Source organism: Meriones unguiculatus, chromosome 2 (genome assembly GCF_030254825.1).
Source record: "Meriones unguiculatus strain TT.TT164.6M chromosome 2, Bangor_MerUng_6.1, whole genome shotgun sequence".
In the NCBI taxonomy this organism is placed as follows: domain Eukaryota; kingdom Metazoa; phylum Chordata; class Mammalia; order Rodentia; family Muridae; genus Meriones; species Meriones unguiculatus.
In genome coordinates this window covers 94,992,837-95,017,524 of record NC_083350.1, presented here as the reverse complement: position 1 = coordinate 95,017,524, position 24,688 = coordinate 94,992,837, and the positions used below count along the sequence as shown (strand labels likewise).

Sequence of the window (24,688 nt, the reverse complement as noted above, 5' to 3'; positions counted from 1 at the left end):
AACTTATCTAGTACAGTATTCTGAACATGGCAGTTTGCTGGCTAATCATGAGGATGGAAGGGAATGGACAGGAGTCAACCTGTACACTTAGAAGTCAAATGTGTAAGATTTGATGGTGTTTGGGCTCGCAACAAACTGGAGATAATGCAGTAGAATGCTGCTGCAGCAGTGTAGACAAAGCTTGGAAAGGGCAAGGACAGGACCAGTGAAACGATGAACAGGAGGCCCAGGGCAGAGATGCAAAGACTACTGAGGGTTTGGTGCAATTATAGACATTTAGAAAACGTTAAACTTAGAAACCCTCGAGTTTCTATCTTCTTTGTTAAGCAAGTACCTCTTAATAACTGGGACTCGTCTGAGCTTATATGAAATGTACTCACATGCATCAAAGTTTGTATGATAGGCAGAACAATGCTCCACCCCCAAAGAGCCATGTCTGAATCCTGCAGCCTGTGAGCATGTTAAGCTACATGACAGGGGAATTAAGGCCATGGGTGGGATCAGGGCTGCTAACCAGTAGGTTTGACATAAAGAGGTTGCTCTTATTGCCCAGGTGGGTCCAGAGTGGGAAAAGGAGGTAACCATACAGACACCAGTGTGAGAAAAACTTGGTACATCAACTGAAAGTGCCGAAAGGGGTCATGAGTCTAGAATCTGGGAAAGGTAATAGAAGAGATTCCAGAAAAACAAAAACAAAAACAAACAAACAAACAAAAAAAAAAAACAGCCTTACAGCAACTTTGATTTTAATTTTAACGTAATGGGACCTTTTTTCCTCCAGAACTGTCAGGTGAACTTGGACTGTGTCAGGCTCCTCTTCAGGACAGTTTGTTACAGCAGCAACAGAACCTCATACAATGTGCTTTGTGGGAGTCTTGGCTCAGTATACTGCTGGCTCGCTTGATAGTAAACTGTCTAAGAGACGGGTGTTGAGGCATGGACCACTTAAACCAAAGGCCCTTCATCTGCCATCTATGCTGGGCAGAAAATAGGACATAGTCATTCTGGGCCCTATTGGTTTCCTTTTCTTTTCTAATCATAGCACTGCCCTCTTCATTCAAGAAGATTTGGTAACAGAGATGTCAGACAGCTACAGGGCAGAGTTGAGGGGGGCAGGGGCTCTTCTCTTTGTAAGAAGACACTAGGTTATTCCTGCTTTCAGGCTATCCAACGGTGAAGCAAACAGCTTGGTGGGGAAGAGAACACCAGTGCCCGTTATGTGCCAGCCATGCTTTAGATCCACTTCCTCACTTCACACTCTTCTCAGCCGAGGCACCCCTGTCCACCTCACACACTGAAAAATCCCAACTCTGATACAAGAGAGATGAGCCGAGATTCAAAGTAGATCTCTGGGAGTGAGTCTCAGATGGGCTTCCTGAGACTGTTACCATCCGGGATCTTTCAGAGCAATCCACATCAGAGGATAACGCACCCCGTTTTCTGCCTACAGTGTGCAACTGTGTCCACGGTGTGTGCCGCAGTGGCCTCAGTGGTGATGGAAGCTGCGAGTGCTTCTCGGCCTACGGGGGCCCCAGGTGTGACAAGCGTAAGTGTGCCTCCTCACCAATACCCAGACCTGGAGAGGCGAGGATACGTTTCTCTTTATCCCCTGTTACCGGGACTCCGCCTGAGGTGATGGGTTGCCAAATGTTTTGTGAGGGAGGACACAAATTAGGCAAACATGGTAAAAGAGCTAAAGAGAAGAGAAGGGGAGAGGGGGGAAGAGGTGTGTGACATGACCAGAGCTGTGCTGTAGGGAGGCTGAACAGGAGGCAGCATGAGGCAGGGTGGTGATGAGGGCCGGAGGGCTGGGAGGGGCATCCCAGAAAGACAGTCCATAAAGGAGGCAAAGTATGGTCTCAACTGCAAAAACTCATTACCAACCACAGTGTGCAGAAACAGGGGCTCCAAAGCTATGTGGCTCACCCAAGGGCACAGGAATGACAAGTACAAGAGGTGTCAAAGCACTGATAACCATGTGAAATCGTGTAAACAGTCCATGACACTGGGTCCAGTTAGAAGATGAAGAGCAGGATTGAGTTAAACAAGGGGCTGGTTGTGCAGACGAGGACGCTGCACTCTGGGTGCACAGCCTGGGCAGACATCCCTCTGAGGCCTGTCCAGCAGCAGCAACAGCAAAGGCTTCTCCCTGAGTATGCCCTGCAGCCCAGCTGCTGCCGGCTACACTGTCCCGCCAGCGCCCTCTACTGGCAAACTTCATTCTCTCTGGAGAAGAGAAGCATCCTTTCACCCTCCCCATTCACAGGCCTATCCCCAGTCCTAGCTCAGCCTTAAGTCAAAGCAGTTTCCACAGGATGGATAAAAAGGTATTTTTTAAAAATAAACAAATTGGCCATATTAACCCAGTGACATGAGGATCACTCAATATATCCTCTGAATATTAGTCTCATGTTGAATAAAAGGGTTAGAAGAGTTTGGAATTCCACATGGGACAAACTCGTTTTACTGAAAGCCCAAGGTATACTGTGGAAGTGGCAAGTGCATAGACCAGCCTCTGTCTTCTCTGCAGAGGACACAGCCCTGCAAACTGCCAGCTCACACTAACCCCAGGTGGCTGGGCTGTCCTCCCTGTGACCTCAACCAGCCTCCTTCCAACATGCTCCCCACAACACACACACACGCACAAACCTTCAATGATTTGACATTATGGTTCTCAAGCCATATAGCAGGAGACCACATCAAAGCCACAAGCCACTTTGGGGTTATTTGAGTTCTTGGGAGAAACATGGAGAGTGAAAAGATGCACCTGTCTAATGCCATAAGACCTGCTAGCCCGAGTTAGTTCATGACTTCATGTGAGATCACACTACATTTTTCCATGACATAGCATCTTTGCCTAGCCGTCCTCTTAGTGGTTGTTGTGGTTAAAAGTAAGTTCCCGGTCTGGGGAGATCACTCAGGGAGTAAGAGCCCTCGATTTGCAAGACTGAGGGCCTGAGTTCAGATGTCTACAACCTGCTGTGGCTTGTGCACATACAACTCCAGCAGTGTAGGAACCAGATGCAAAAGAATAGTTGGGACTAGGCTACAAGCCTAGCTCCAGGCTCAGTGAGAAACCCTCTTTCCAAGAAATAAGACTACATAGCAAGTTGGAAGCCAGCCTGAGTGAGTTACAGGAGATCCTGTCTAAAAGAAACAAACATCAATCAAAGTTAGTTTCTACTTTTTTTGCTAATTTTAATAATTATTGCCATATGCCTTATTTTTTTGTTTTTTGTTTTTTTGTGTTTGCTTGTTGTTTTTTTGTTTGTTTGTTTGTTTGAGACAGGGTTTCTCTGTGTAGCCCTTTCTTTCCTTGCTTACTGTGTAAACTGGGCTGTTCTCAATCTCACAGAAATCTACCTACCCCTGCCCCGCCCCTGCCTCTGCCTCCCTGAGTGCTGGGATTACAGGCCTGCACCACCGTGCCTGGCAGCCTTAACATTTTTAATAAAAGACTTTTATAATCGGTTATCCTACTAACGGAGTGCTTCTATAACCCTCCTGTGCAGCCATCCCCGAGTGTGCAGCCTTGCTCTGCCCAGAAAACTCCAGATGCACACCTTCCAGCAAAGATGAAACCAAGCTCGAATGCAAATGCCTTCCCGATTATGAAGGTGATGGCCAAAACTGCAGGGGTGAGTAGATCCCACCCTATTCGCGTTTCTGTGTAGCTCAGTAAGAAATTCACAAAGCGCCAGGTAGAAAGCTTAGAAATCTTGGAAGTGTGGCAGGCCCCCTTCCGTTACCTATCTCATACAGAGATTTCATAGGCACGGGGTTCGCCATCACAGTTTCTGTCGTTCCTGTGTGAATCTGTGTTGGCAGAGCAGGGTGAGCAGACAGCATAAGAAGATGCATTCTTGCTGAATACTGTCCAGCTGCCTTGATGTCTGTGATGCATTTGAGCCGCCGCTGCCTGGCAGTTCGTTTCTCTCTCCTTCATCTCTGAGAATGCTAACCACCTCTCGTCATCTTCCCTCAAGCTATCAACCCATGTTTAAAAAACGTCTGCCACCCTCACGCAAGCTGTTCCTACCTGGGACCAAATCGGCACAGTTGTGCATGCCAAGAAGGCTACCAAGGGGATGGTCAGGTGTGTCTGCCAGTAGACCCCTGCCAGACAAACTTTGGAAACTGCCCTACAAAATCTACGGTGTGCAAATATGATGGGCCTGGACAGGTGAGCAAATGGAACTGATGTGTCCAGAAATGGGGGAGGAGCTCAGGTAACTCAGACCACTGCATGTGTGTCTTTCAGGTCTTCAGTTCTGATTGCAGCTGCACGTATTCAGTTTGGTCTTCCATGCTAGGCAGTTCTCATTGTCCTCAGGGCTTGATCACAGGCTTTCCTCCCCTATGCTCCCCTAAACTCATACCTTCCCCGACCCTGAATCAAAACTTAACTGCCCTGTGTTTTCTCCTGCCCCCATCCCCTGTGCTGACTGATAATATATGGACAGAATTCTACATTAGGCTAGATTAGTTTACCTGGAGTCATCTGAATGCCGTCGACATCCACCTCCAGGTCCCCATTCTCGGTGAAGCCTTTTTAGATTAAGGGGAACCCTTGAAGCCCCAAAGGATCGGATTGAGCAAAAGTCAGCAGAATTACAGGTTGTAGGGACTGAGGGTGTCCTGGGAGAGACATGAATTATGTTATGACCTGGAATGACAAAAAGTTGCCCTGGCCTAGAGAACTTTACTGAGGAGACCTGCCGAAAGAGCCCTCACCAAGAGTTTAGTGGATGCTGACTGTGCTCATGGCCACGGGGAGGATTGCTGCACAGGATATGAAGGAAAAGCTCAGTGGGTAGCTCAAACCCTCATGGTTCTCCTGGTGGGACTGTTCTCAGATTCTGCAGAGAATCAAGTCTGTCTTCCTTCTGAGGAGTAAATGTATCATACGACATTCTCCAATTTCTGAGCCAGGATTGCCTAAATATTCAAGGGACTAAAAAATCTCTTTCTCAATATGCAGGCCTCTGTGAGAAAATTCGTGTTATGTCATGAGTGTCAGAACTTGGAAATAACACTGAGAATACTATTTATGGCTTTAAACAGTGCCCCCATGCAGACTGTGAAGGTTTAGGAAGCCTCAGTTGTGTTTTTTTTTTTTTTCATAGAAGCATGACATTTGCACCCTGCACAACAAGACTTTTAATCTTGGTGTTGTTTTGAATTGCATCATTCTTTGTTGGGTTAGGTTCATCATAGCATTCATCTCTGTCTTCTTGTGACAATGAAAATTCCTCTAGACATTGTCCAGGGTTCCTCCTCCACTGAAAATGAATGAAAAATCCTTTGTATTCTAGAGGAATTGTGCCTCCCATCTGAAAGCCAGCCTCCTGTGCCTATCAATTGTCTAAATGGAATTCTGTGTGAGGTTAAGATTCAGGAAACAACAAAAGTAAACATCCAAACTTTACATACAAGGGATATGAGCTCTCCAATAGGGAAGATATACAATCACAGTTTCAATTTCTAGAAACTTTGACAAGTGTTTTGTGTAAGCCCACACTTCAGTCCTCCTTAGTGTTGGCTTTTGTGTGAGAATGTATGTGTGGATTTAAAAATATCAGCTGCTGAGACTAACTGGGGTCCAATTTGATTTTCTCTCTCTATCTCTTATAGTCTCACTGCGAGTGTAAAGAACATTACCGAAACTTTGTACCTGGAGTGGGGTGCAGTATGACCAACATCTGTGAATCAAACAACCCGTGTCATAAGAATGCCAACTGCAGCACAGTCGCACCAGGCAAAGCCCAGTAAGTCTTCTCCGTCTCCCTAGGTGTTTCCCAGATGGTGAAAATGGGAACCAGTCAATGTGATAAGCTCCTTGAAGGAGAGAAAGCATTCCTCAATCAGCCCTATATCCACTCCATCCCAGGTAGTGGCAGCAAGGAGCCCAGTAAGTGTTCCATAGATCTGTTTAATCAATGAGTCCATCAATAGGTATTTCCTTCCTGATGACTATGAGAATACTCTGAGCATTGACTTGGCCCAGTATTGGGGCTTAAGCAGACAGAACCAAAAGGAAACAACTATGCCTGGAAAAACAAATGGCTGTTGGGAATGCAGGAGTTAGACCACTAAAGTACACTTCTGTTTCTGCATTCCTGGGACAGTGCTTGTGGATGATACAGAATAATACTTGGGAAAATGACTAAACATGAGAGCTATTTCCTGGATGCCAAGTCTCAGAAGACGTTTGCCATGAGTGAAATATTTGTGTGTAAAATTTCCCAAGGCAAGGCAACCCTCATTGTGTGAGGGGAATGGTGAGTCAAGTTTAAAGACCTGAGGTTAAGCTGGGCATGGTGGCAAGTGCCTTTAATCCCAGCACTTGGCAGTCAGAGACAGACAGAGCTCCACCAGTTTGAGGTCAGCCTTACGTATATAGCAAGTTCCAAGGCTGCCAAGGTGACTTAATAAGACCCTGTCTCAAAGGGGGGGAAAAGGGAATTTGGGGGAGGAAGGAAAGAGAAAGACTTGAGGTTAAGTCATGACTCTGGTACCTACCATGCAGGCCCTGGGAAAGAGGGACTGCCTATCTCTGTACAGAAAAATGATGTCTGCTCCATAGAGCCACCATGGCAATATGAGAAAATATTTTTGTGCAGACTCCGAGCAGGGATGTTGTGCTTTCATCAGGGATTGAACAGAAGCTAGAACCTACATCCTCAACCCTCAGATCTTCCCTGCTCCACTTAGTTCTCATGGGCTCCACCTTTGTGAAGGACTTTTGCCTCTTTTGTGAGCTTAAAATCGATTACATTGAACCAAGCAATCACCAAACAGTTTCTTCACTTCCAGAGGCCAGCCACTTCAGCTTTCTCAGGGCTGGTCCTTCAGACCTGGGCCTTCAGTGGCCAGATTCTTCTCCCAGATGAATGTTATAATCATCACATTCTGTAGATAAATACACTAGGTGTGGATGGAGTACCAGGCTTGGGTATCAGGATCCCAGTGCTTACACCTTAACTCCGTCACTTAGCCTCCAGGAGCTGCTGGCTCTTAAGCCACAAAGTGGGGAGAATGGTATCTCCTGTTGGGGCTGTGCTGAGGACCAAATGAAATTACCTTTATCTCTCCGTGAGCAACGGTGTTACACAGAAATAACACACACCACGTAACCACAGCCACGAGTTGAAGTAATAGGCCCCCTAGACATATGTGAACACACGCACACCTCTTCTTCAGAGTCCAGGAAGTAGAGAGGTCATTTCACCACCCTGCTAAAAATCTGAGCAGAGTGCCTCATATCATCTCTCTCCTTCATGTTCAGAAAGATAAAAATAAAAACAGAATAACAGAACACCACAAGCTTCATCCAAACTTGTGTCTAAGATGTTTAGTAGAACTAACAACAATTTTTAGGACTGTGTATGCCAATTGTAAACCTTCCTACCCTCCTCCTCCCCAGAAAAACAAATAATCTTCACTTAAAAGAGGCCAAGATAGGACGTCTGGCTAGGAGAGATTGGTAAAAGGTGACGCCATTGGCCCTTGTTCAATGTACAATAGTTGATCTGGATTAAAGGATTCATTAGGCTTATGTCTCAACATAGCAGTTTTCTGTAGACTCTCAAACCAAAAGGCCACCCAATCAAGAAGAAGAGGCTAAAACATGGGCTCACCCAGTCCTCACTAGGGTGACCTGGAAGAAGGCTAAGCCCCACACTCTCCTCACCAACACAAGAGTAAGAGATCACCTAAGCCTTCCCATGAAGGGCCAGCTACATTTTCACTCTAGACTCTATTTGTATTATTACTTTAAAAAGGGGAGAATGGGGTCATTTCTGTAATGGGCATCATTTTCCGTTGTACCTCTCAGTAGGGGTAGGAAGTAAGGAGCAACACAAGACAGACACTTTCTCTTATATAATTGACTTTGGCTGTAAAGAAGCTGAGCCAGATGGAGCTGGACTGAAAAGTTGGAGTGAAAACAGTATGTTCACATTCCAGCCACACAAAGGTATAACAAACAGTGGTGAGTGTTAAGGACATTCTGGATTGACAGTCAGGTTCTTGATTATTTTAAAAGGTGGGGGGGGAGCAAGTGCTCTGAGGTCCCTTTCCTGAGAGCGTTGATCCATTGGTGAGGCTCCTCCTTTATAACCTAACATGTCCCCAGCTCCCAACACATACCACTCTGGAGATTAAAATTTCAGCATGAGACTCTAAAGGGGGCACAACCCATCAGGCTCAAGCACCATTCTGTTCCATGATATGCTTAACTGCATGCCTTCTACCTTCTCTTCCACTTAGAACAGCCTCCAACATGTATGTACACCTGCTTCATCTGTGAAGCAGGTGTACATCTCTGTGAGTGGGACACACACAGAGATCCTTTGATGCTCATCTGATGTGTCTCCCCCTCTGGGAAGTTCCCACACACACAGACACATACAACACACTTCTCTAGTACTTATGGACCAGCTCTGTGATGAGTACTTGGCACAACCAGAGACTGATCTTCAGTGATATACATAGCTTCTCATGTGTAAATAAATATGTAAAATGGGGCTATTGCACAGGGGTCTTTCCTGAGACTGATACTCCAACAAAGGACCATGCATGGAGATAACCTAAGACCCCTGCACAGATGTAGCCCATGGCAGTTCAGTATCCAAGTGGGTTCCATTGTAATTGGAACAGGGACATGAACTGATTGGCCTGCTCTTTAATTACCTCCCCCTGAGGGGGAAGCAGCATTACCAGGCCACAGAGGAAGACAACGCAGCCACTCCTGATGAGACCTAATTGACTAGGATCAGAAGGAAAAGAAGTCCTCCCCTATCAGTGGACTGGGGGAGGGGCATGCATGCAGAGGGTGGAGGAAGGGAGGGATTGGGATGGGAGAAGGGAGGGAACCACGGGGGGGATACAAAGTGAATAAAGTGTAATTAATAAAGAAAAAAATAAAAAAATGGGGCTATTGGCTCTGGAGAGATGAGCAGCTTTTAGTAGCATGTTGCTCTTGCAGAGTTCTGTTCCCAGCACCCATGTCTGGCAGTTCACACCTGCCTGTAACCCCAACTCCAGGAGATCTGACATGCCTGGCCTCTTTAGAATTCCCCTCAAGTGTACATACCCACAGACAGGAAGAGAGACATGCACACACACATAAAATTTTGACATTTAAAAACAATGTAACAAGGCCAATAACATCTCATCTCAAAAAGCAGTTGTGTTGACTTAGAAACTACATTCCCCCCTGGGAAGAATGCCTGGACCAGGAGCTATCAGTAAATACTAGTTATTACTATCTAGTTAATATATAGTTATTACTACTGATTTCTATATCCAACTAGAATACAAGGTTACATCCTACTCACCTTTGCTGTAAACATCTGTCACTGGCTAACACAATGGGCTGAATGAGAGTTTGGAGCAACAGGTGAGTCAGTGAAGGAATAAAAGAAATGAAGGAAGCAACTGGAATCCCTACAGTAACTCAACTTACACAGCCTTGGGAGTTACTAATGCCAACCAGTAACATTAATGCAAGTGGCCTGTGGGTTCACTTAAAGCCTTAAGACAGTGCAGGATGTTCAACCTCAATTAAAAAAAAAATCTGTTCACTAAAGAGGCTAGGCTCTGAATGCGCTATGGGAAAACTGAGAATAGTCAAGTAGAAAACAGTCACAAAGGCTTGGACTTTGGCCTGAGGTTTAAAGTAAACATTAGAAATATTTATGTCTCCTACACTCCTCAACACCAAGGCCATTCAAACAGGATTCTCACTTCGCATGAAACAAACCATTAGCCTCATAAGGACTTGCAGAGAGAAGCATCCTCAGGAGCTGGCGGAAATTCCACAGCATGTCCGGGCAGTGTCTTCGGATTAAGCCTGTGTGGTTTGCACTGAGATCTTTAAATCTCCACAGTGAAGTCTGTATAAGCTTCCTACTTCTTAATTAATGCAGCAGGCACTTACCCATCAGATAACTGCCGATAGGGTGAACAGTCTGAGGAAATCTAGAGCAAATTTTTAAAGAGAGCATTGCTGCTATACAGCTATATCCCAGATTCTGCAAAGCTGAGGTAGGAGGCTAGCCTGGACGACATAATGAGATCCTATTTAAAACATACAGTTTAATGCTTCCAGGGCTGTGGTGGGCAGCAGGTACCCAATTCTTGTATATTATTCTGTAAGAGAAAAGCATCAGAAGGATTGAAACAGGCTGCTAACAGGTTTCTCTTCAGAGGAAGTCGCTTTGAGGTTCAATGAAGGATGGACTGGAGAACGAACAGGAAGGGAAAAAAATAGTTAACAGTCACTGCTGCAGGCTGGGCTCAATGCCGCACACCTGTAATCCCAGCAGAGGCAGGGAGATCTCTGAATTCAAGGCCAGCCTGGTCTACAAAGTGAGTCCAGGCAGCCAAGGCTACACAGAGACCCTGACTGGAAAAAGAAAAAAAACAAAAAACAAAAAGGGTCACTGCTGCAGTCCAGGCAACAGGGCTCTGAGAGGTTTGCCCCACTGACTTAAAAACAGATATGTTTTCCAAGAGGTGGTATTTATCCACAGCTGGGTTCATGAGAGAGTAGTTTAATCTGGAATATAGCCCTAACACATCTCGTCCATGCTGTGGTGGGAACCGACCATATCTCTGCAGCTCCCTTAGCCTTTCTCTCTGGAAGATTCTTTCCCTCCTCCTGCTTGGCTCCTAGTCAGCGTCACCATCCTACACACTTTCTCAGTTTCCACTGTCAACTTTTCTGAAAACAGCGTCAGGCAGCATCAGCGCGTCCTGATTCAGAGCTGAGGGCTAAATTTTCAGGAATTCCCCAGGCTTGTTGACAACATGTTAGTAGTTTGAAATTGGCCAAGGCACAATGATAATGCAGTGAGAGTGCCAAATGCTGTCAGCCGATGCTTTCCCGCCAGGACCTCCAGAGCTAGTTATCAGACTGTGGCCAGCACATCTTTACCTCTTTTTCTTATGAGACTATCGAGGCAAATTTCTGAGGAGGCTTCCCTGAGGAAGGAGAAACCTCCGCTGGGAAGGGAGAAAGCAGGGGCCACGTAGTATGCGTGGATGGTTCTGAGTCATACTGCAGGCTGCCTTTGTAGCGAGTTCGCTTCTTTTTCTGTTACTGTGACAAATACTCTTACAAACGCAGCTTAAGGAAGGAGTGTGCACTTGGCACACAGTTTGGAGGAATCATCCATCATGGTGAGGAAGTCACAAAACCAGGAGCCTTAGAGGCAGCTGCACCTGAGTCAGGGAGCAGAGTGACAATCGCTTGTGTGCAGGAAGCAGAGAGAGAGTGTGATGAACAGTTGTTACAGGAAGCAGAGAGAGTGATGATCCCTTGTTTGTGCCCACTCCCTTCTCCGTTTTGTTTACCCCAGAATCCTAGTCCAGTGAATGGTGCCACCCACAGTTAAAGTGGGTTTTCCCTCCTCAGTCTCTCTAATCTAGAGACCCTCACCCAGGCATGTCCATAGAGTTGTTGCCATGGTGACTCTACAGCCGACCACGTTGGCAATCAACCTTAGCTGTGGGCAGCTTATTCTTGAGTCTACATTTGTAGCAAACATTACAGGTGATTCTGACGTGAATGTTATATGGACCACACTTTGGAAGTTACTTCTAGAGAACATGCAAAGCTATCTAGTGTTCGTACGTGTGCACATTGTATTATCTAAACCATCTAGAAAGGCAACGAGAAGCCAGGGTCTGAGCTTGACTGAGCACTGAGTCTCTGCTTCTCCAACCCTGTTCGTTCTTATTGTTCTCCTCATCTGTGAAATGAAGCCTTGGGCTGCATACTCTCAACTCAAGATCGCTCCAAGACCCTGAGAATGTGATTTACCCTCTCTACAGATGCATTTGCCAGAAAGGTTACGTGGGCGACGGCCTAACCTGCTATGGAAACATCATGGAGAGACTCAGGGAATTAAATACTGAACCCAGAGGAATGTGGCAAGGAAGGCTGACCTCTTTCATCTCCATCCTGGGTATGTAATTCCCTCCTTGAGGGCAGCACTCTTCCAGGCCAGGGCATCTGCAAGGTACAAGTAGGCAGAAGGGTGCAGGCAAGGCTGGTGCCCTTGGGCTAGTCCTTGTAGGGACAGGCCAGTCGGGTGATGGGGAGGGGCAGAACCGCTGTTTCCAAGGAGAGGGCTGTCTGGCAGGCAGACTGGCAGTGCAAAGAGAGCTGAGGATAAGGTCATGACATTGACATAGATTAACAGACTAGTGATAAGAGCAAGAGGGGCAGCCACTGATGTAAAAGATTGTCCCTTTTCCCCTTGACTTCCTGTGTTTTTCAAGGATGAATAAACATTTCAGAGAAGGCTGAAAATTGAGAATCCGACAGCCGCATGGTGGTAGCCGTGCCCAGCAGGGAAGGTGTCATTTGAATATTGGAGCAAACTTGCTTGTGTGTACCCTTAGCTACAAGCTACTAATTAACCTGTAACAGATCTTCTCTGGGCCTGAAGCAGTGTGTGATAGCACAACATGCTCATTTGCTTCCAAATGCCTTCTACAAACTGTCACCCCACAGCTGCTGAAGAACAAAAAATTATAGCTGATCAGAGCACTGGGTAATATCTCATCCTCATCCAAACATGAATCTGGCCAATCAACAATAAATAAACAAACAAATAAATAAAGCACAGACCTGACCAGACAGAAACCTTAACATATCACATTTGTGTTAAAATTGGCCAAGTAAGCTGAAACAATTTCCCAGAAAGAACACAGGAAAGAAGGCAGTGTCCTTGCAGGTCAATGCTGTGTTCTCTGAATAATTTTATCTTCTGTATGACGCTCCACTCTTTGCAAGACCTCCTAGGGAAAATCAAGCATTACACACATGGCTTGGGTGTGAGGGCAGTCTTGCAGTAATTCAAACCTTCAGCTAAGAACTCTGAGGATGTTCAATGAGAATGGAAGGAGGTGCAAGTGTCCTATGAAGAACAGACCACACACACACACACACACACACACACACACACACACGCATGCTCCTATATAGAGTACTGCTTACCTTTCACCCTCCCCATGCACCTGGCTCATATATGAGAGCACGGAGCCTGTCCTCACATCCTGGCATCCTCTGGGTAATGGAAACCAGCAGACTACATAACTTGCAAGGCCCAGGGCAGAATGCAAATGTGGGGCCCTTTGTTCAAATATTCTGCTTGTCAAGAGGGCACAAATGGAACAGTTGGTCTACCGTGGACTCCTCTGAGCTGCCCTTGGGTGGAACTCGCATCTCTACATGTAGAGATGAAACAGCTCAGCCAGCCAGGCACCTGATCAGGGACTGTGGGCCTGCCAGGTGGCCTTGTCACACCTTGCCTTTCAGGACCGAGCACCTAGAGAGCCCCAGGTAGGTCTCCTGGGAAACTCCTAGAGAGTACTGGGAAGATGTGAGGCTTGCACATTATAGTACCATGTGCTTTTAGAGTGCCTTAGTTTACCAGGAACAGCACAGAGCAAAGAGAAGGGAGAAGGCATACAGGGACTAGCCTGACTCAAGACCCACTGAGCAGTCTCAAAATCCATGCACCTCTGACCATGACATTTTCTTTCTTTGTGTGTTTGGACTCTTAAGACAAAACTTATGCCTGGCCACTGAGCAACCTGGGACCCTTCACTGTGCTGCTGCCCTCAGACAAGGGACTAAAAGGAATTGATGTGAGTATCTAAGATAACCCCATCTAAGGGGCCAATATAAAAGGCCTTAGTAGGTAGTACCTTATTTGAAGTGAGAAACATTTATCACACTCAAGATAAGGATGGTGGGTGTCTCAGTTACTGTTCTATTGCTGTGAAGACAGAGGCAGCTTATGGTGGCCATGATGGCAGGGAGCATGGTGGCAGGTAGGCACGTTGATGGAACAGTAGGTAAGAGCTTTCATCTTGACTCTCAGGCAGCAGAGAGAGAGAGAGAGACTGGGTTTGGCATAAGCTTTTGAAATCTCAAGGTTCACCCCATTGACATACTTTCTCCAACCTTCCTAAACAGTTCTACCAACTGGGAACCAAACATTCAAACATATGAGCCAATGAGGACCACATTCTACTCCCTCGCCCCCATAGGCTTGTAACCCTATCGTAAGGCAAAACACATTCAATCCAACTTCAAAAGTCCCTGAAATCTTCACAGTCTCAACAGTTTAAAAGTCCAAAGTCTCTTCTGAGACTCAAGGAAATTGCTTATCTGAAACCCCCTGTAAAATCACAAAGCAAGTTACATAACTTCCAACACACAAAGGGAGGAAAGGGGACAAAGTATGGAAATACCAGCAAACTCAAAATCTTGGCCTAGACGACTCTTCCAATCTCCCACTCCTTTGATCCTTGTTGAGTGCATCACACTTCTCTTTCTTATGCTGGTTCCATGTCAGGTCTGCAGGTCTCCTTTACAGGCATCCCAGGGCTCTGGCATCTCCAACATCTTGGACTCTCCAGTGCAATCCAGGCTTTATGTTCACGGCCTCACATAACAGCCTCTCTGTGCCTCCATATAAGATCTCACCTGCCACATGGCTGGAAGAATCCACTACTCCTTTGCATCTGTATCTTTCTTGATAAAGCCATAACCAAAGCTGCCGAGTTCTTCTGAGTGCTTGGGATGGAATCTGCTCCCCTCCTTTAATCACATTTACGTAAGCTCTGATTTGTTGATGGCTTTCCTTGCTGCACAAGCTTTTTTTTTTTTCACAAGTTGCATTAGCTCTCCTTCAGCCAAGATGTTCTCAGATGACGTTTTTTGCTGCCTTATGTTAAAGTCCAGTATGTGGCAGGCTCCTTCAAACTGGTACACCATTGCCATTCATCCACCTGAGATAAGTCTGCCTACTGGTGACCTACAAAGATGTCCTGTGTCTCCTCTGCTGTGGAGGAAGAACAATGTCACCAGCCTACATCCTAGATATTTTTGAAGGAGACTCCTCCCCTATAATACATAAAGTTTGTAGAGAACGCACTAAAACTGTATCTGTTGATTGTTGACTATGGAGGAATAGCAAAGATACAGATTTGGTCCCATAAATTTACTATTCCAAAGCATCTTCATTCCATTCTACCTGCTCTTTATTTTTGACTGTCTGCTCTTTGATTATGTGATGTAAATACACCTTTTAAAAACCTGGGGTGGTGCACATCTGCAAGTCCAGGACTACCTTCTCTTTTCATTTAAAAACAAAATCTTGAGAAATTTTCATTCTGGTCCTCTTTCCTAGATTCCTCTATGCCTGGTACCCTCTTGCTCCCCTTGCAGCTGTTGCTCTTTTCTCAATACCATGTCAGTTCCAGGGTGACACTCCGGGCATCAACTCAGACTCTCCAGTTCCCACTCTCATCATGGCTGTGCTCACCTGAAACGCCACCTACTTCAGATAGAGCCCTGCAGAGCACTCCAGCTTGGGTGTCTTTGGTGATGGATGAGTCGTGGAATCTATTATAACACTCGTTTTCTCCAGACATCACCCCAGGTGGCTCTCTTTCTTAGGTAAAGGAGCTCTTGATGAACAAAGAGACTGCTCGGTACTTCGTGAAGCTCCACATCATCGCTGGGCAAATGAGCACAGAGCAAATGAATGACACCGACACCTTCTATACCTTGACGGGAAAGTCAGGGGAAATCTTCAACAGGGATAAGGTCAGAATTTCTCTGATTTCACTCCCATGACAGCACCAAGGCAATACCCAGGCTAGAGGGGTTTGGGGGAACTGTTATAGAAAGGGGACTCTTTGGGTCTGGCCTGAGTTAGCTTTCAAGGCAACCATCACTCAGCTGCCACTACTAACCCCACAGGTGTGAGGACAAAGACCACTGACCTAAAACATCTTGGTCAAATTAATTAAAGCAAGCAATTAATTAAACCACACTTTTTAAAAATTCATGTACACAGGCTTGCCTCTCCCTAAAGGTGGGGTTCAAGAGATAAGCATTGGACAAGAGTGAGATAAGGATTTTTGTAGTTCAGAAGTAGGGGGTTTCAAATAGGGGATTTGGCAGGTAAATCAGCAGGGTTACAGAAGCAGAACATAAGCTTAACAAGATGGTCATAACAACCTCCTGAAACAAAGACATGGTTGCTGTTTCCAGGAACAGGCAGTACAGAACCATTTGCAGTTAAGATTACAGGTAGGGCATAGCCCAATCCTTCAGAAACAGATATTTAATCATAAATGGTAATGAACCCAGTTTGTCCTCACTATAAGGTGGCTTTTAAGCCCAAGATGAAGGCAGGCTGGTTTGTCACCACCATGAAGCCAAAGCGCCCTGAGCCTGCTTCCTGAAAGCCCTGGTTCCAAATCATCAGCACTCCTCCTAAAAAAGAAAATGAATGGAGTGTGTTTGGTTTGGGTTGCTGGCATTGATACATCTTCTCCAATCATCCTGCCAGTTTTGTTTTGTTTATTTAAATCAGACTACCTCACTTTCCTTCACAAACACTCTTTATGTTTTGACTAAGCTGGTGGCATGCAGTTAACAGGTGTGCCTGTGTGGCTTGTGTCCTGTGCTGTTTCTTGTATTTCCCTCAATATCAAGAGCTGGCAGACCGATGGGTGCTCTTTCCATGCTAAGTACAAGCGCAAACCTTTATTTGCGTTATGTAAAACAATTCAGGAAAAGAGGATTCATCAGAATCCTTGGTTCTCCTACTGGCAGTGGAGAGGTCACCGAAAATATCTGAGCCAGGGTTCAAGTGTGGATCCGAGTGACACCAATCTGCTATGCTGTGAATGTGAGGATGGATGATAGCTATGATAGAGCAGCATATATGTGACACAGACATGTATTCATATTCGTGAAAATAATGCATGTCAGTGTATTCATTCATTCACATTTATTGTCTGTAATTCTTAGGACTAACGTGAGAGGAAAAGCAATTAGTTCCAGTTTCTCAGGCAACAAATTCGTGTTCACCTTCTTTGTGTAATATGTTAAAGCAGTGGTTCTCAATCTTCCTGATGCTGCAACCCTTTAATACAGTTCTTCATGGTGTGGTGACCCCCAACCACAAAGTTATTTTGTTGCTACTTCATAACTGTAATTTTGGTACTGTTAGGAATCATAACCTAAATATCTGATATGCAGGATAGCTGATATGTGACCCCTGTGAAAGAGTCGTTAGACCCCCAAAGGGGTCCTGACTCACAGATTGAGAACCATTGCATTAAAGCAAGAGGTGTATTAACAATCAGCTGAACTGTTACACCCTAGTGGGCCTTGCAGCTTATTGGAGGAGAGCATACACTGACCAACCCAAAATTTGCATGTGATACTGATCAGTGATGTCACTGAACTTACCATGTGAAGTGGGCCAAGCAGACACCTCATCCCCATGTAAGACTGTGTGATTTATCCGAAGTCTCACAGCCACAAAACTTCTGGTTTCTAATCCCAGGATTGTTCTTTCTAGAATGCCATATTAATTTTATTCTTTTTTCTTTCTTTCTTTGGTATTTTAGGACAATCAATTAAAGTTCAAACTTCACGGAGGCAAAACAGTGAAAATTATCCAGGGGAACATAGTTGCTTCAAATGGGCTGGTACATATCGTCGATAGTGCCATGGGCAAGATGGAGCCCACACTTGAGAGCAACACCCAGGTGAGGCAAGCCGGGCACGTGTGAGGTCAATCCACGTCCACCTTCTTTGCTGCCTGGAGAGTCACATCCATGAAGAAAGTTTTACAAGGAGGGTCTCAACCTAAGAGAAGGCAGGACAGTTTGTCCATGTTCAGTAGGCTACTGAGTGTTTCCGCAGAGAGAAAGAAAGACATGCTGGGTGGGAGAAGATTTATGGATCTTTTCTTAAACTTTGCTTATGGCCATATCAGACAACTTTGCCTGGTGCCAGGTTGTCACTGCAGTTCTTTCCTTGTGCTGCATGGAGGATAGTCATGATCATAGTGAATTTCTTCTTTCCCACCTGCACGATATGGCCAGAGACTGTTGTAGAATGCACAGATTACATGAGTGGTCAAATCAAAACACTCGTGTACACAGAGCAGTTGGCTCGGTCCTTTTACACATCCTCACACCTTCACCTTAACTCTGTCATGTGTCTTAACGTGAAGGTCCATATTACCTAACTATTTTTTTTTTACTGACTTTTGAACAAAATCTCTCTTTTCAGCAAACCATAATGACAATGCTACAAGCAAGATACAGCAAGTTCAGATTTTTGTTAGAGGTACGTGCTTTCATATATTTCAGAAGAATGGAGTCAAGTCCTTTGTAAAATCAGCAGAGATGCCAATTTTAAATATTTTTTCTAGCGACTACTTCAAATGTTATTTTCAATAAGGAATACTGTTAAATTTAATTTTTCAAATGCAGGAAACCAATGTTGGACACGCCCTAGATGAAGGTGGCTTTGGTGGTTCATACACCATTTTTGTCCCAAGTAATGAAGCATTAAGTAATATGAAGCCTGGCACCCTCGATTACCTACTTTCTCCAGAGGTATAGTATCCCAGTTACCAAGGCATGGCATTGGCATCCCTGTCCCAGTCTCTGACCATTCTGGCATTTCTCTGTACTAAAAACAATAGACATATGATAAGCAGATAGATAGATAGATAGATAGATAGATAGATAGATAGATAGATAGATAGATAGACAATAGAGGTAGATAGATAGATAGATAGATAATAGATAGATAGATAGATAGATAGATAGATAGATAGATAGATAGACAATAGACAATAGAAATAGATAGATGATAGATAGATAGATAGATAGATAGATAGATAGATAGATACATAATAGACAATAAATAGATGATATATAGATAAGAGATAGATATATAGATGATTGATTGATTGATTGATGACACAGAATGTGGGAGGTGGAGACTACCCAATTCTTTAAAAGCAGTGATTCAAGGACTCCAGTGTAGTCAGGAATCACCTGTAAGGCTTGTCAAGCAAGTCCTGGGGCCTGATCCTAAACATAGTGGCTAGGGGCACTAAAGTGACACTAAGCCACAGACATGCAGGTGCACACCTACTCTAAAACAGGCAGACTCAGCCACACTGCTGTGCTGACTCTGAAATTTGTTGCCTTTTTGGCTCATATATTCATGGATATAGTCCTTGCTAGAATACCTTCAGATACCAGCAAGGATATCTTCCATTCTGAAAGTGCTAAAGGGGAAAACCACAGACACAGACACACACACAGACACAGACATACACACACACACCTCTTGTAGAGGACACAAGTTCACTTCCCAATACCCATATGAAGACTAACAATGATCTGTATCTCCAGTTCCAGGGAATCTGATGCCCTCCTCTGCTGTCTGAGAGAACTGCACACATGAGATGTATATTCATACATACATACATACATACATACATGCAGGCAAAACACTCATGCACATAAAATACAAACATAAATCTTTTGCTAGAAATTAGATGGTTGGTATGTCTCAGCCAACAAATTTTCAGCATATGAGATTTTTCTAAGGGTTTCCAGGTAATAGGCCAGATCCCCTGGGATCTTCGGAAGGATATTCTATTTTTCCCCAGGACTGAGGACCAAACCCAGGGCCTTGCACTTGTTAGGCAAGTGCTCCACCACTGAGCTGAATCCCCAACCCCAGGAAGGATGTTTTTAAAAAATACAAGCCATGCTTGAATGTTCTGAAAACTTGCTATTGCTGAAAAGCAGTTTTACTTCCCTTTAGAACTCACACTCACTTAAAGGTGATCTTTAAAAAGCAATGTTGCTCTCCTGGGAAATTATTAAAATCCTAAAATTATATGGCCTCCCTAATAATGTTACTTTTAGAGCTATGACAATAAAAGAGTTTTTGGCTACCTAAGGGATTGCACTAAAGCTAAAATAAGCCAAATTATAGAAAAAATTAACTGCTCTGCTCTCTGCCTTTGTTCAGAAAGCTCTGTCAGCCTTGGAGAGCAGGCAGGAGCAGGCTCCTTCTGGCTCCCAAGCGAGTGTGTGGATCTCGTCTGCCTCACACTATGCAGTGAGACCAACAGCCTCTCATTGCTCCTGAGGGACTGTTTATACCTAGAACAGCAACAACTGGCCAGCACCAATACTGCTCCCGGCCCTTGATTCCCTTTTTCTCCAGAGATTCAAATCTTTCTGCCTACAAAGAATATAAAGCCTGGGTTCTTTGTTCTGAGGCAAAAACTGGTTTGCCAATGACATTTCTAGTGAACAGTAGAATGGCCATTTTCCAGTCTTCAGGGGCTAAAATATCTCAGACATAGGGAATTCTCCTCTCTTCACAGTGATACTACCATCATTTAACTTTATTTCCAGGGAAGAGCCTCAGAGAAGACAGAAAGTCCCTATCCAAGCCCTGAATGTGGAATGTGTGTTTCCTTAATAAAGTCTTTTATCTCTGAACCCCAGTTTTAGTCCAGAAACCATCCTGTGGCTGTTGATGACAAGCCTCCATGTATTCCTTCACTGAACTAGACAAAAATAAAAGTGACAGGAGCAGAAAGTATGCCTTACAAGGTCTAAGATTCCTTTCGAAGGAAACTGAAACAGAAAGAACTGAATTCACAAAGTTCAAGGTCATGTTACCATGTTGGTAGAGAACACTCTTTCAGCACCAAAGGACTTGAAATATATTTTACATGAACAGTAGGACATGTCTTAGTTTCTTTACCCATTGCTATGATAAAATGCTCTGACAGAATCAGCTAAATGGAGAAAGAGTTGATTTAAATCTCAGTTTATCATGGCAGAGAAATTGAGGCAGGAGAAGTTTGAAGAAGCTGGCCATGTAACATCCGTGGTCAGAGGAAGAGAGCAATAGACGAATACATGTGTGTGCCCAGCTCCCTTTCTCCATTTTGTTCAGTCCAGGACCCTGAGCCCAGGGAGTGGTCCCGCCCACTGTTAACTCAGGGCTTCCCACATTAATTAACCAATCAAGACAATCCTCTACAGGCATGCTCCAAGACCCAGATCCCCAGTGATTCTAGATTCACAAAGACACTAATGACAAGAAAGTAAGTGAGAAAGGAGAAGGGAGTTAAGAAAGCTGGTGGCCATCTCACAGAAGCAGTCTATCTGCATGCTTGGTGGCACCCATGACACTAGCCAGATAGACCCTAATGCACAATAACCAGAGACTGATTCTTATGTTCCTTTCATTTTCTCTTCCTTATGTCATGGACCCAACACTAACTAGACTTTAGAAGTGAATTCTCCCATGGAGAGAGTCTTTCCAGAAGAAGAAAAGCTATAGAAGACCTTCATGCTAATCCTTATTTATTTATTTATTTATTTATTTATTTATTTATTTATTTTGAGGAAAACTGAGCCTTAGCAGTTAAGTGACTCATTCAAGGTCACATTGAAGCTAAAATACATTGCTACCCAGACTTCTACACTCAAACTAAGTGCTCTTTGTAACACACCTCCTTTATTTTTAATTTGTTGGCACAAATGTTTTTGGAAAGTGACTGGTATGTTCCTCATTCTGTCCTAACCAGACACAGAATGATACTAACAGCTCAACATTGACATACATCATCCTGTCATTCAGGAATTATCCTTTCTCTTGTAAGTCCCTATTTCTGGGAAACATGGAGGCACCAAGACCCAGAGGCTGACTTGTTCACATGGTAACCCACCCAGGGCCACAAAGAGCATTGCTTCTAGAGCTGGTAACTGGCAGAAAGCTCAGCATTCTTGCTGTAGCATAACCCTGCACATCACACTATCAGCTTGTAGCTATGGCAGCCTTACCAAGATACTTTTGAAAATGACTAGAACAGCCAGACAACAGGTGTAAGCTACAACTGGACCAGACAAACTGAGATATGTGGTACATACAGGTAATACCCTGGCATGGTGACCAAGGTCAAGTGCCAAGAGGAGTCAGAGTGAGAGGGAAATCAGGTACAGCATAGATTTTATTCGGCCTGAGACTTGACAGTATAGGAATATGTCTGCAGAAAGGAAAACCTCCTGCTTATTAGGCTCTTGGTCTGTGGTCCTTTGTCTGTCCAAGGACCTCATATGCCTAGCTGAGTCAACGCAGTGGAAAACACCACGGCCCCCACCTTCTGCCATGTGGCCATGTGGCCATGTCATCCTCCATGCTACAGGCTCCTGCCAGGACGCCTGCCTGCAGCTCTCCCTGAGAACTCCAGGAGTCTAGTTGCAGTAGTGGCAGGGTTGTGCAATTATGGTTTGGTATGGAAATGTCTCTGGAAATGGGTGACTTCTTTTGAGGGACTAAGTGATCAGGGTCCCCACAGCTGAACACTCCTAAAACATCAGTATGTGGCCTGACAAGCACATGTGAACTTCTGGGACAAGTGAGACTCATAAATAGATTGATGTTATGAAAACTCCAAAATGTAACCTGAGATGTGCACAGGTGAGCGGAGTGGCTGAGAGCTTAGGTTCAGATGCTGAGGAAGCTGGGTGACTTAGGTGTGCTTCCATACCAGTGTCATCATATGTAAAATGGGCTAATGATAGACTGTACTCACAGGGATGTTGGGGTTACATGAAATGTGCATGCTATGTTTTTGGAACAGCCAAGAGATTTGATGACAGTCAGCTCTTTGTGCATGGAATTTTTCTTATCTTCAATTTCCCTACAAAGAGGTTGGGTCATTGTCTTTTATGATTAACATACAAAGTCATTCTTGTGAAGCGCTGTCAAAAAAGGAGTATGTAGAGTTTCCTTCCATGACTGACAGAGTGTATTGGTTCCTTTGCAGGGCTATCGGAAACTTCTGGAACTCGTCAGATACCACATTGTACCATTAACCGAGGTTGGCCCTATTCTTCCACCTACTACTTTATCCCTGCTTTTAAAACACCACATCCCGGCCTTCAGTTCCAAGATGTTGGGACTAGAGAATTATTTGTGATACTCACTAGCTCTGAGCAGACTATCAGTCTGTAACTATTGTCTGTGGTATCATTATCAAAGAAATCCTTAAAGCAACAGAAGCTCATGACCTCAAAACTCCCATGATTTCATCAATAGTTAAGGACCTTGTTTGCAGCAAGAACTGTGAAAAATGCAAACTCTGGGCACTGCTGCAGATGACTCCCTGATCTCTTCCCATTGCAGCTACAAGTGGCCACTCTCATTTCGACACCTCACATCAGGAGCATGGCCAACCAGATGATACGGTTTAACATAACCAGCAATGTAAGTGAGCTGCCTATGGCTGGTACTGACTAATATGCATGCTTACCCGTTTATCAGGTTATCTTGCTTCTACACTAACTCACAGATCTGAAGCCTTTTCTTGTCAGGTAACATCTCTGGGAATATCTCTGTGTATGCAGGTATATGTGTGTATACAAGGAGGACAGAGGGCCACTTAAGTGTCATTCCATAGGCTTCCTCCCTTTAGAGACAAGGTCTGCCATTGGCCTGGAGTTCATTAAATAGGCTAGGCTGCCTGGCCGGTGAGTGTCAGAAACCTACATGTCTTCACTTCCCCAATATTAGAACTAAAGTGCATGCTGCTATGCCTGGAATTTTAAAGACAGGTTCCAGAGAGCCAGTCTTCCTACTTGAAATCCAAGCACTTCACCAAATGAGAAATCTCTCCTATTTCACAGCCCTGACATCTTTACAGACTTCCACTCTTTGCTCAGTTCTTTCAGCAAATACCAGTTGAGCACCTCCATGATTAACAAGCTGGGTTAAAGCAAGGGGGGGAAAGGCTTACATTGTGGTAGTAGAATGTTTCACAATCCATTAAAGTGGTCCATGAAGTACTGTTGCAAAGAGTGTGGGTCAGAGAAGTTGTGAAACCACATAGAGGAGTATGAGAAAGGTCAAGACTTGAAGAGTAGAATGAGTTTGTCAAGATGCATAAAAGAGAGTTTAGGGCAAAAGGAGAGCAAGTGAGAAGCCCTGAAGTGGAGGGAGCATGGCTTACTTAAGAAACTCAAAGAAGCTCACTGTCTGGGGTGGATAAATATGGGAACAGAAAGAATCATCTCCTGCTGATTCAGCTGTCTACTATTGTTGTTGATGATGATGGTGTTGGTGGTGGTGATGGTGATGGTGATGTTGATGGTAGTATTGGTGGTGATGGTAATGATGATGGTGAGAGTGATGGTGATGATGATGGTGGTGGTGGTATTCTCATCCAATCAGCAGACATCTACTGAGTATCAATATGTGCCAAGCATTCACCTATGTCTAGAAGAATACAAGAGCAAACAAACAAAAGTCTCTGGTTGCACAGAATTTCCATTCTAATAAATAAGAAGTCGTTGACAAAGATGGTAAGAAAAAAAGTTTACCATAGAAAGTAATGAGGGAAAACAGGCAAAGCAGGAAGATAGAATAGGAAGTCAAAGCCTATGGGACTTTACATTTATTTATTATCGTCTTAGTTGGTGTAGAAGATAATGGGTTACTATGATGTTTCCTTGTGTATGCATATATTTGTGTGTATATCACTGTACCTTGTGCATATCTCCCCACTTCCCTCTGCAATGCCCCTCTATAGTCCCCCTCCTCCTCTCTTCTGTCTTCATGCCATATATGCACATATGTGTATGTGCATACTCAAACCTCAATTCTGTATGTGGAAGAAAACCCCCCATGTTTTCTCCTACTCTGTATCCCATTACCCTGTCTTGTCCCCGTTTCCCTGTCTTTAGAATCCTTCCCCCAACTCTTAGCCAACATTTCTGCTTTCAGGTGACTAGCATTTTAGAGAAA

At 44.5% G+C, this 24,688-nt stretch overlaps 1 protein-coding gene across 3 annotated transcripts in view; it reads left to right on the top strand.

Annotated features, from left to right (window-relative positions):
* Positions 1-24,688, top strand: part of Stab2 (stabilin 2) — a 169,786-nt gene that overhangs the window by 31,140 nt on the left and 113,958 nt on the right. For all 3 annotated transcript variants that reach the window (XM_060377857.1, XM_060377858.1, XM_060377856.1), the window contains exons 6-17: positions 1,451-1,546; positions 3,513-3,638; positions 3,987-4,183; positions 5,635-5,768; positions 11,842-11,975; positions 13,583-13,665; positions 15,485-15,634; positions 17,455-17,595; positions 18,125-18,181; positions 18,328-18,453; positions 22,713-22,766; positions 23,072-23,152. In XM_060377857.1, the coding sequence (XP_060233840.1) occupies positions 1,451-1,546; positions 3,513-3,638; positions 3,987-4,183; positions 5,635-5,768; positions 11,842-11,975; positions 13,583-13,665; positions 15,485-15,634; positions 17,455-17,595; positions 18,125-18,181; positions 18,328-18,453; positions 22,713-22,766; positions 23,072-23,152 (1,379 nt within the window). The remainder of the gene's footprint in view (positions 1-1,450; positions 1,547-3,512; positions 3,639-3,986; positions 4,184-5,634; positions 5,769-11,841; positions 11,976-13,582; positions 13,666-15,484; positions 15,635-17,454; positions 17,596-18,124; positions 18,182-18,327; positions 18,454-22,712; positions 22,767-23,071; positions 23,153-24,688) is intronic.